The sequence below is a fragment of the Larus michahellis genome, chromosome 9, assembly GCF_964199755.1.
Source record: "Larus michahellis chromosome 9, bLarMic1.1, whole genome shotgun sequence".
Taxonomy (NCBI): domain Eukaryota; kingdom Metazoa; phylum Chordata; class Aves; order Charadriiformes; family Laridae; genus Larus; species Larus michahellis.
The window spans coordinates 9,110,616-9,122,472 of NC_133904.1; the positions used below are offsets into that span (position 1 = coordinate 9,110,616).

Genomic DNA, 11,857 nt, shown 5'->3' on the forward strand with positions numbered 1-11,857 from the left:
GGAGGCAGCAGGGAAGATGCACAAAGCCCTGGTACCGTTTTTTGGGCAGAGAAGGGAGCTAAGGAGGGTCTGTGACAGCAGGAGAGGTGTGGGGACAGCATGGCAGCCAGTAGCCCCCAGGATGAAAGAGGCTGGGGTCTCAGAGGGGATCCTGGGGGCTCGCCAGACCTGCCGGGCTTTGGGAGGTGGCTTTCAGGGAGACAAAGAGCAGCCAAACCAACAACCCTAAAGTTTCAGCTGGTTTTAATACTGTCAGAGACACTCGAGAGCGGGGCCACCACCGCTCCCACCATCCCACCCGGGCTCCCTCGGCACTTGCCAAAGCAAACCCGTCGCCAGCCCAGCCCCATGGCCGCTTCGCACCCCAGCAGGCGGGGAAGCATCGCCGCCAGCGCCGCTGCCGGACACCCTGCTCGCACTCCTGCTTGCCAGCACCGGGTCTCGCTCTTCTCCTACTGCTAATCCCAAGGGCTTGAGCAACGCAAGAGGCTCCCCTCCACCCCACGGAAAGGGAAAAAGTCAGGTTACAAAAAGGGTCATGGCATAGGTCTCTGCCTACTGCATTTGGGTGGTTTAACCACTGCCTTTCTCATCTTTTCTCTGCGCCCTTGTGGCTACGAACCATCTCTCCCTGGCTAACCAGATTGCAGCCCCCCCCAGTCACCGCTTGGGTCTGGGGACAAGGGATCTCCAGGCACCCCAAATTGCAGTAAGGTGGGGACAGCGGGAATGCTGAGACTTGGAGGACGCTGGAGCCAGCATCCCAGGAAGGGGAATGGGCAGTGTCTGCCAAAATGCCAGCTGTGGCGCCAGCTGGGAGCGCCCAGCGAGTAGAGCCACCGGCAATGGGGACCCAGCGCCTCTTGGCAGGAGCCATCTCATCACTCCGCTCACACTATGTGGCGCTGACACCACAGGCAAGCAGACCCAGGGCCTGGCAAAACTGGCATGGGACAACAGCCGAGTAGGTTTTTCAGAGCCCTTGCTTGCAGCCGTGCAGGGAGCCAGAGGGATGTCGGAGGCTGCGAGCCTGGGGTGCCTCCCATAAGCCCCCCAAAACTGCTGAGCCCTGAGCCCCAGCATAGGCGGGGGACTGCTGCTGGCTACAGCCTCTCTGCTGGAAGCAGAAGCAAAAAGGGGGAGAAAATTTGTCTCTGGGCTTAGCTGGCAGGATGCAGACAAGCCCTGGTTGCAGGACGGGGTCCTCCAGCAAAGCCCCATTTGCAGGACGGGGTCCTCCAAGGAAGCCCCAGTTGCAGGAGAAGGTCCCCCAGCCAAGCCCCGGTTGCAGGAGGGGGTCTCATCCCTGGCTAGCGGGACAAAAGGGCTGAAGCCGTCCCCGCATCCCACCTGCGAGGGCCCCATAAAGTGCAGTGCTGCAGCCCCAGCACCAACGCGGGGCAGGGGAGCCCTCTTGGCTACCGCCCGAGTTTGGGGACAGGGAGAAGGGGGAGTGTGAGGTCGGAGCAGGAGCAGGCAGGGGCGGGCAGGGCGTGGGCCGGGCGGCGAGGAAGAGCAGCCCCGTCCTTCCTCCCCCGGGCGCCTACTCGTCGCAGCCCAGCAGCTCCACGCGCAGGGTGATGCGGTTGTGCCAGGCCACGGGCAGGATGCGGACAAAGCGGGCGTAGAAGGGCACATCGAACACGTTCTTCTTGTGTGAGTAGTTGTCGCTGTTACCGTGGAAGATCTAGGAGGGGAATAAGGTGGGTGTCAGCACCGCCGGGACCTCCCTGCCACCATTCCATCCCTCCCCACAGCAGCATCCCCGAGCCCCGGGATGTCACTGCCCGCTTTGCCACGTCCCACACACCTTGGTGCTGTTTGTCTGGCCATCCCGGTAGAGGGTCCAGGACGTGCCGTTGTCGCTGTAGGCCACCTTGTAGGCTGCCACATATTGGATGTGCCCAAAGTCACGGGCTCCTTGCGTGATGATGCCCGTCACCTTCTTCTGGTCCCGGAGGTCGATCTGGCACAGAGACAACGCTCGTGGAGGCTCCTCGCAGGAGCAGTGCTCCCACCCCAGAGCATCCCGAGTGTCCTGGAGGCAGTCGGGATGCACTGACCCTTGGAGGTCAAGAGTGGAGAAAACACCACTCGACCCCTGCCCCAATCCCAGAGTGACTAATAAAACATACTGCAAAATATTTGACCCTTTAACACTTGCAGCATCCCTCAAAGCAACCCAAAGCGGGACACAAACCCTGCCGTCCCAGCTCCCTTCCCCATCAGTGCCGCTTCAACATTGCTCAAAAGGTCAATGTGGGAATGATGGCAAAAAAATCTCAATACAAAAAAAAATTAAAGGATTCCCGGAGGAAACGCATTTCCACTGGAAAGTGATTCTGGCTGAGAAAACAGGCAATTCAGCGCGGTCTGACATTTGGGTTGTAAGTGAGATGGTTTCTATTCTCTTTACTCTGCCACACTGCACTGCTGCTGCTGGCACGCTACGGGGCAAGCCAACAAATGAGATGAAAATCTTAATTTAGTTCCTGGTTTATGCTCGTCGAGGGTAGTACTAACTATATACACGTATATATGTGTATATATATGAGTATACATGTAACTCTATACACACGTACACAGGCAGCCTGCGGTGTGACAGCCCAACTCAGCATGTCATCCCGACCCCACCAGCAGACGTCTTGATAAGCTGGTTTATTTAGGGCCAGGGAGCAGCTGCTTTTAATCATTTCCCAAATAAAAAGCGGGACAAATATCTAAACTGCTTTGTCCCATTATGTCATGAAATCATGTGAAAAGTACAAAAACAGGGGAGGAAAGGAAACTGAGAAGGAAATTTCAAAACTATTTGTTCCCATTCCAGACTGAGAAAAGAAAAGCAAACCTGATTTTTTTCCTGCAAAACAGAAACGTGGTGTTCTGGGCAGCCGGAGAGCCGTGGGAGGGTGACACCAGGCTGGGATGGCATTTCCCGTGGGGGTGATGCAGCGCTGGAGTGCTGCAGGCTCAGGGCACCCCACAAGAAGGCCTGCGGAGATGTCACCACCCTGTCCCTGTCCCTATGGGCACTGATGTTTCTGGCCCAGCGCTCCAGCATCGCTGTTAAAACCGGTGGCTGCAGCCCTATCCCGACCTGCCCCTGCGATCCCAGCTCGGGGAGAGCCCCGCTGGGCTGCGTGCCCCATGGCTGCACCATCGCAGCGGCTCTGCCCGGTCTCTCCCACCATGCCAGTCCCGCTGCCAGCCAGCCCGGCACAGGAGGTGGCCCCAGGCACAGGAAGTGGCCTCGGGCACATCTGGAGGAGTTGGGGAGGAGAAATCAGGTAGCAGAGGGGGGGAACCGAGACTCACCTGCAGCCACTCGGACTGGCCATTGTGGAGCGCCGTCCAGGCGTTGGTTTTGCCCGTCTTGTCCAGGCGAGCGTAATGGGGGTGCCAGGTAAAGGCGTCGATGCCCCAGGTCTTGAAGACGCTGGAGGCTGTGATCTGCTGGTCGGAGATCAGGCGGGATTTCATGCCCAGAGGCTCCGAGCAACCTGCCGTGTTGAAATACACTGTAACACAACGGTTTACACAGGCGATGAAAAGGAAAGAGTCCACGGCACCGTCGCAAGCAAAACCCCACAGGCCCGGAATGCGCCATCCCCATGTCCCCACGTTTCCACTGCCCGGAGTGGCAGGAACGGCTGGGCAGGGAAAGGCTCGGCAGAGGCGCAGGGTTGCAGCTCACTCGCCTTTCCCTGGGATTTTTAGCTCCCAGCTATTCCCTGGTTCACAGTGCCTCCTGCTGCAAGGACGCATGGATGTCCCTGTGGCACAGCCCAGCCCGGGAGGACGGAGAGTTTCGGCAGGAGGCAGAGGAGGATGCTTTTACGGGTGAAGAGAGCAAGGCAAAGGCATCCCCAGCCCACGGCATGGCTGGCACTGCACCCACGCAGCAGCAGGATGTGACCCAAGCCCCCGCGGAGCCCTGCACCCACACGGGTCCCGCTCAGCTGACGGGGACGTGCCGCAGGGCAGGAATGCAGGAGGCATGGGGAAAGGGCTCAGGCTAATCATCCCTCACATTTCCCAGAGGACTTTGATCCTCAGTGCTTTTAAAACTCTCCAGCAGGAAAAGCAGCTGGTTTGCAGCTCGGATAGGGAGCGGGGCACAATAAAAACCCCTCAGCTGGGAACTGGGAGAGTTTGGGAAGGTGTTAGCAGCGTGAGAATGCAGCTCAAGCCTGGCTGAGATGGTGGGATTAACAGCTTGTGCTCCCCAAAAACACCCGTGGGTATTTCCAGGTATCACATAGCCGGCATGAGAAAAAAGAAGCGCTGACAAATCCCCTGTCCCAGGGGATCAGAGCCAATACAAGGGGCGATGCCCTGCCCTGTGTCACCCCCTGCCCTGTGGTCCCTGGGGAGGGGAGAGCCACCGACATTTACCGTTCATCTCGCAGCCGATGAGTTCAAAGCGCAGGGTGCAGGCGCGGCGGCACATCACGGGGTAGATGCGGATGAACTGGGCAGTGATGGGGGGGTTGAACATGTTGGTCTGCATGGTGCCGTAGTCCATGTTCCCCTGGAAAACCTGCAACGGCGAGCAGGGCTGAGCGCCCCAGCCCCCCCCGCAGCCTCGTGCATAAAACCCCTCTCGCTACAGCAATGTTCCCCGAATTGTGACCAGCAGAGAGGTGCTTCCCTCTTTTTAACACAATACATACAGACAGGTCATGTTTTCATGCATTTTTTGCACCGCTGCAGAAACAAGAGAAATTTTTCTTTTTTTTTAAAGCAAGGCAGATATTCCCAGTCATTCCCTGGATGCTCGAAAAACAAGCACAAGGCACTTGCCATAGAAACTGAGAGTGGGAAGCGTTGCCCTCGGTGATTATTCCTGCTTTGAGAGGGTGATACGCTGTCAGCTCATGCTGGGTGCAGACACAGCACCGAGCCGCGCTAAGCCATTTGCTGGCACTTCCAGACCATGCCCGGTTCCCACAGTGTGTCAGCGATAAAGATGTTATCTGAATGACCTAAATAAGTCAGGGCTGCTTCTTTGGTTGCGCTTATTATGGTCAATTAAACAGAGCCAGAGTGTACTGCTCAGCGCTGGAACCATCTGTGCCATCTCGCTGCTAGGACAGTTCCCAACGTGGCTTTGACGCTGGTTAAAAGCACTTTCCCAAACATGGGGACAGTCTGGGATGCAGCTCACAGCCACGCTGGCACCCACACCACCCCTGGGTGAGGGGAACCGGCACGGCCCCCACGCGGAGCATCGCAGCCCACCTTGTCTGCGTCCTGCTTCTCGTCCTTGCAGAAGGTGAACTCCCGCCCATCCAGGCTGTAAGCGACTTTGTAGGCGCGGACATACTCCTGCTGGCCCACGCGGCGAGCGCCTTGCGTGATGATCCCAGTCAGCCGCATCTTCCGCAGCAGATTGGCCTGGGCGGGAGAAGACAGCATGAGCTGGGATGGGGTGCACAGCTCCTGTGCCCACCAGCGCCGCCGAGCCCCACTGGGAGGGTGGGCTCACGCTCAGCATCGGGACCAGGAAAGGCACCGCGCAGGGCACTGTGCCTTCCTTGAGATTAAAGTCCTCCATCCCTCCAGCCTCATATCCGAGGGTGGGCAGAGAAGGGGGGATCACCACCACCACCCCAGGTCCCCATCTTCCCCCCCAGGGACCTCATCTTCTCCAGACATGTCACAAGATGCCCTTGGGTGGCACCTTGCTGCAGCAATTTAGCCCTGCCATTGCCACCAGAAGCAGAGAAACCCCATGACAGCAGCCCAGCAAGACCAGCTGGGGCTACCAGGGCTGCCCGCTACACCAGTGCTCCCAGACCTGCCGCAGGTACCTGGATCCAGGGGCTCTTGTCGTAGTTGCTGGAGGTCCAGGCATTGACGATGCCGTGGTTGTTGAGGCGGGCGAGCTCTGGGCCCCAGCGCTGGAGGCCGAGGAAGCCGTAGTGGACAGAGGATGCCGAGAGCTGGGCGTCAGAGATGGCTCCTCCTTCCATGCCCAGAAGAACTGCACAGCCTGGGGGTGTGGGCAAGAGAGGGCAGAGTGGGGACATCAGCACCAAAGACAGATAGTGACCAGGAAGCAAAACCAGGGGGTCATTTGCCCCTTGTCTGAGGACAGGGCAGGAGATGGAGGCCAGCGCTAGGATCTGCTTGTCCCTTATGTGTTCCCACCTTCCTCAGCCTTCAGCCAAAACCACACTGTCCATCAGCTCCCCTCTAGGTGGAAAAAGGGACGCTCTGGGGACCCTCTAGAAAGGAGATGGCATCTTCTCGTGGATGCTCCCTCCATCAGGACCAAGCTTGGTGGCACCAAGGGCAGCCGGCACACAGGCACCCATGGCTGCCCTCCAGATCCCCTGAACTAGCTGGTGAGATCCCTCCTGGGTGTGCCAGCGATGGGGGATAGGGCAGTCAGGAACAGGGAGGGAAAGAGAATTCTGTATGATCGGTGCCAGGGACTTACGGACATGGCAGGTCTTCCCCAAGAACGGAGAAGGACACTTGCAGGCATAGTCGCCATCCAGGTCCAGGCAGGTGCCTCCGTTTTTGCAAGGCTGGGAGTGGCAGTCATTGTTGCCTAGGAGACAGAGTCGGGGAGCTCAGGACGTGACCCCAAATCCAGTCCCAGGGAGGAGACCCCTCATTTGGTGCAGCAATAAGAGGGGAGAGGCATCCCCTGAGCAAGGGCCACGGCAGCATCCCTGCCGATATGGTGGCACGGGTTGAAGTTCTAACCCAAGGAGCCTCCTAAGCCATATCCCTGCTGACTGCAGCCACGCGGATGCATCGGGACACACAGCCACAGCAAGGCTGGGAGCTCATGTGGAGCAGACTGAGCCTCCAGGCACCGCTTGTCTCATTACTCGAGGCACCATGTCCCTCCGAGCAAGGCTCAGACACAGCCGTGTCCCTGCGCCATGGTCCTTCCCTCAAACCTGCAAGGTCCAAACCAGCCCGTGGTCCCCAATAGAGCCCAGCGCCCAACATGGCCACAGCTGGAAACACCCCCTGGGTGTCACCACAGTGCTGCCCAGAGGGCCCCCAAGCCCTTAGCAGCAGAGTAGCCTCCCCCAGTTCCCCCAGACCCCACTGTACTCACTATTCTGGCAGTGCACCCCATCATACCCCGCGGGGCACTTGCAGATGTAGTCGGTGAAGACATCTCCCCGATTAGGGACCAGCTGGCACTCGCCATTGTTGTGGCAAGGATTGGGGTGGCAGGGGCCTGGGGAAGAGGGAAAAATGGCTGTAATACAGGCACAGGTGTAAAATGAGAGTATCTAATGGGCTGTCACTCCCTGAAGACATTGCGTCCCCCCAGGTGATGGAGGTCACCGCGTGTCTGCTTGGATCTCTGCTCTATGTGCTCATCAGGAGGGCTGGACCCCGGGGCCAGACCCCAGGGCCAATGGTGCAGGGCCATGACGAGGGCATAATGCCACTCTGCAAGACTCAAGGACTTCACAGAACCGCCATGATGGGGTCAGCACCTCACCTTTCTCCGTCTCATTGCAGTCAATCCCAACGTAGCCCTCGGGGCAGATGCAGAAGAAGGGGGTCTCATTAATCCCGGTCAGGCAGGTGCCCCCATTCTGACAGTGGTTCACATCGCAGAAGTCACCTGGAAGCAAAGCCACACGTCACTGCAAGCCATCTCTAAGGTGGGTATCCACCAGAGCCCCGCAGATGCACATGGAGGCATCCCGGCAGGAGCTGCTCCCCTGCGGATGCTGTGGGGACAGGAGCACCCGCCAGGGGACAGTGGGACTGGCTGCCGGATCCCACACGGGACTGCAGGTGTTCAAGAGCCATGGTTGAGACCAGGAGCATGAGAGGGCGGCCAGGACCTGCCCTGCCCTGGCATATTAAAAAAGGGGTTTAACAGAGCCTGCACGTCAAACCAGAGCCTGCACGTCAAACCAAGGCCAGATCTTTGGTGCATCAAATGTTTCCACTGCTCAGCTGGGAAGGTGGCCAGGCGGGAGCTCGCTCGGGCGTGAGCAGGACAGGATTATTCAAGGGAATGGGGCTGGTCCCATGGCTGGGTTTTGCTAATGAAAGTTAGTACTCGCAAGACCAAAAAAAAAAATTATTGTAGGGGGAGCCCGCAGGCCTCGGTCTCAGATGCTGAAGACACACGAGGAGGAAGCATAAGGTCCATCCCTGCACGATGCCTGCCAGAACTCCATTCACTCCAAGCACTCTCCGAGGAGCTCCCACCAGGTAGCCCCAGCCCAAGGGCAGGTCCCCCTGGGCAGCTGGTGGGGCTGCACTGTCCTCCCCATCTGTCCACCCACCTCCAGCACCTCCCATGGTACTGGGTTTACGTGGCGAGGTGGTGGTAGCTGGGGGGCCACAGGGGTGGCTTCTACGAGAAGACACCAGGAGCTGCCCCCAAGCTGGGAACAGCCAGTCCCAGACCACTCCAAAAGAGACCTACTGCTGCCCAAAGCTGAGCCCATCACCAACAGTGGTGTTGCCTCTGTGATAATATGTGTAAGATAAGGTAAAAAATGTTGCACAGCAGCTGTGGGAGAGAGGAGTGAGAAAAATGTGAGAGAAACAGCCCCGTAGACACCCTGGATAGAGAAAAAGGAGGGGGAGGAGGTGCTCCAGGCACTGGAGCAGGGATTCCCCTGCAGCCCACGGTGAATACCGCGGAGAAGCAGGTTGTCCCCCTGCAACTTGTGGAGGAAACCACAGTGAAGCAGGTTGTCCCCCTGCAGTCCATGGAGGACTCCACGCTGTAGCAGTCCGTTCCTGAGGAGCTGTACCCCATGGAAAGGACCCACACTGGAGCAGCTCATGAAGAACTGCAGCCCATGGGAAGGACCCACACTGGAGATTTTTCATCTTCTTTTCTCCCCCGTGTCCTGCTGAGGAGGGGGAGCAAGGGAGCGGCTGGGTGGGCACCTGGCAGCCAGGAGAGGTCAAGCCACTGCACCCGTCAACCTTCTGCTCCCCATTGCAGTGCTGAATCAGACTGCAAGAGCCAGGCTGAAATTCCTCCCACCCTCAATTTATTCTGCCCCAAGAGCTGCAAGACAGCAACACTCTCCATAAACCTCGACCAGATTCCCACAGATCTGTCTGAAAGCCTGAACAACTCCTCACCAAGCGCTGGGACAGCACATCCCTTGATGCCAGGCTCTTCTCTGCCACGCCACAGGAGTCAGAGCAAGGGCTGAACTCAGGTGGAGACTCAAGAATAACCCCCCCACTACCTGCATGCCCCGGAGAAGGTGGAAGTTAATGAGCTGTGGGCTCGCTGCCCAGACCCACACCACACAGCACAACTCTCATTAGCCTAAGCTACTACTCAGCGAGCTCCTACTCATTAGTCTTTTAATAGCAGGACTCCTTGGAGTTAATCCTACTCTTCCTGACACTCCACATCTGTAGGGTACACACTGGTGGCAGACAGGCCAGCGTTAGGTGAAGGTTTCCAAAAAGATGCTGTAGCTCCCTTAGCCCAGCCTCAGGAGGCAGAAAAACTTGGGCACCGATTCAAGTCGCTGCCTGCGCTGCCCAGCCTGTTCTGCATGACCTCATGCTCCATCAATGCGCTGCCATGAGCTACGGCATGGGAGGAGAGCGCTCGTGCTGATATGTGGGGATGCCTTTGCCCCACGCCCCTCCGCAGGTCTCGGGCGCATCCAGCCGCCCCATCCCAAGGATCTCTCCCAGCAGCCATCCAAGGCCTTGGAGACAGAGCTGCTTCTGTTCAGCAGTGGGAGCCAGCTGCTTCCCCAGGAACAGAACGCCAAGGAACGTGTGCTCCCCGGCATCCGCAGTGCCTCCGACCCAGGAGTGTCTGGGGTGGGACACAGCAGCAAAAGAACTCCTCCCAGAGTCGGGACAGGAAGGGTCCCAGTTTTATACTTTTAACTATCCCAAGTGACTGGGCTCCTTTTTATCTCCTCCCAGGAACAATCCCTTACGTGGTGGGTCTCGCTAGCCAGCCCCCTGCCTAGCAGCAAGGCACACGGGTCACATTTTCCACTGTGGCAAGTAGTTTTGGATGCTCCTGTTTCCCGGCTGTTTCAGGCCTGGTTTCGGAGCAGTTCAGCATCTCCATGCTCCCCACACACATTTTTCTCCGGTCAAGGACAGAACTGCCACTGGCTGGACAGTCAGGAACCAAGGAAACAAAGATCAGCCACCGCTTTTGGAAATGTTTGCTTATACGAACCCACAGGCTGGCTGGAAGGCAAAAATAACATCCTCCGAAAACTGGGACGGCTGGGGGAGGTCAGGTCAAGCCTATCTCGGGAGGGCAAAATGGACACCTCTGCCCAGAGAGAACCAGCACAACCAGGGCCTTCATCACAGCACACCTTCCTGCTGCCCTTTGTCCCCCGGCCCACAGCCTGCACTTGGGCTTTGCTTCCCTTTTCCCTGGTCTCACCCATCCGTTTCGGAGTCAACCACCCCAGGCGTGATCCACAGGGTGATGATGGAGCTGCTTCTCCCCGGGGTTCCCCTGGCCAGGCCAGCCCTGCGTGCTGTGCCAGGCAGTCCCAGGGAAGCTGTTTACATCGCAGGCACGGTTATCTAAGCCTGAAAGCACGGGACAGCCCGGCTGAGCTATTCCCGGCTCGGGAGCAAGGACGGGGTTGTGGACCTGAGCTCCTCTGCTCCTGGTCCGCAGGGGCTGTGCACCCTTCTCACTTGCCACCCCTGCACCCCACACACGACATCCTGGACCCTCTCATCCTGCACCCCAGATCCTCTCGCTCTGCACCCCGGATCCCCTCCACCTCGGGCTCCCCTGTATCCCAGATCCCCTGCATCCTGGCTCCCCATCACCCCAGGCTCCTGGGCACCCCTGATCACTGGCACCCCAGCTTCCTGAGCTCCTCAGCACCTCTGATGCCTGGCACCCCGGTTTCCCCGCACCTCAGGCTCCCTGGCACCCTGGATCCCCTACACACCGGACAACCCTGAATCCCAGATCCCCTGCACCCCCATCACCCCAGGCTCCCTGGCACCACTGATCCCCAGCTCCCTGCCACTCCGGGCTCCCCTGCACCCCAGATCCCCTACACACTGGACAACCCTGCACACCGGACAACCCTGCACACCGGACCCCCTGCACTCCAGACCCCCTTCACTCTGGATCCTGGTTCCCCGGCATCCCTGACTCCCTGGCACGCTTGATCCCCAGCTTCCCTGCACCTCGGGTTCCCCCGCACCCCATATCCCCACACACACCGGACAACACTGCACCCTGGATCCCCTGCACTCCAGACCCCCTGCACTCCCGATCCCCTGCATCCTGGCTCCCCATCACCCCGGGCTCCCTGGCACCCCGCATACCCGGCACACCGGACAGCCCTGCACCCCACATCCCCCGCACTCCGGATTCCCCAGCACTCCGGGCTCCTCGGCACCCTGGATCCCCTGCACTCCGGATCCCCTGCATCCTGGCTTCCCGGCACCCCGGGCACTCACCGGCCACCACCAGCAGCAGCGACAGCCCCAGCCCCACGGAGAGCAGCGCTCGCCACGGCCTCGCCGCCTCCATTGCCGCGTCCCGACCCGCACCGACCGCTCCGCTCCCCTCCACTCCCCTCCGCGCCGCTCCGCCGCGGGGCTCGGGGCGGGGAGTGACTCAGCCCGGCCCGCCGCGGCCCCACGTGCTCCGTCGCCCGCCCCCGGGGCGGGGACCGGCCCCGCCGCGCCGGGCACAGGGCGGCCCGCGGGTCCCACCCCTCTGAGAGACCCCGCCGGGGAGCTGGGCAGGCGGGGGGGTCGGCAGCAGGGGGGTGCAGGGTGCAGGGGGGGTACCCCAGACACCCCTGGGTGCAGGGTGCGGGGGGGTACCCCAGCCATGCCAAGGTGCGGGGTACAAGGGGAGTATGCCAGCCACCCC

At 59.7% G+C, this 11,857-nt stretch overlaps 1 protein-coding gene across 2 annotated transcripts; it reads right to left on the reverse strand.

Moving 5' to 3' along the window:
- Positions 1-226: 226 nt before the first annotated feature.
- MFGE8 (milk fat globule EGF and factor V/VIII domain containing) lies at positions 227-11,631 on the reverse strand. Of its 2 annotated transcripts, none has more exons than XM_074600315.1 (10): positions 11,437-11,631; positions 7,478-7,603; positions 7,082-7,207; positions 6,446-6,559; positions 5,814-5,995; positions 5,242-5,397; positions 4,396-4,540; positions 3,316-3,518; positions 1,811-1,966; positions 227-1,687 (listed from the first exon to the last, which is right to left on the reverse strand). In XM_074600315.1, the coding sequence occupies exons 1-10, from the start codon at positions 11,507-11,509 to the stop codon at positions 1,544-1,546; spliced, it is 1,425 nt and encodes a 474-aa protein (XP_074456416.1). In that variant the 5' UTR covers positions 11,510-11,631; the 3' UTR covers positions 227-1,543. The 2 variants fall into 2 exon arrangements, with proteins under 2 accessions (XP_074456416.1, XP_074456418.1); XM_074600317.1 differs by having other exon boundaries at positions 3,316-3,500; positions 11,437-11,593.
- Positions 11,632-11,857: the final 226 nt, after the last annotated feature.

What these genes read in the sequence shown, in the direction of transcription:
- MFGE8 (XM_074600315.1), bottom strand. Translation starts at nt 11,509, where the DNA reads ATGGAGGCGGCGAGGCCGTGGCGAGCGCTGCTCTCCGTGGGGCTGGGG. An exon ending in GCTGCTGCTGGTGGTGGCCG is followed by an intron (nt 7,604 to 11,436) that starts GTGAGTGCCCGG and finishes CTTTGCTTCCAG; the next exon opens with GTGACTTCTGCGATGTGAAC. An exon ending in CTGCAATGAGACGGAGAAAG is followed by an intron (nt 7,208 to 7,477) that starts GTGAGGTGCTGA and finishes CCTCTTCCCCAG; the next exon opens with GCCCCTGCCACCCCAATCCT.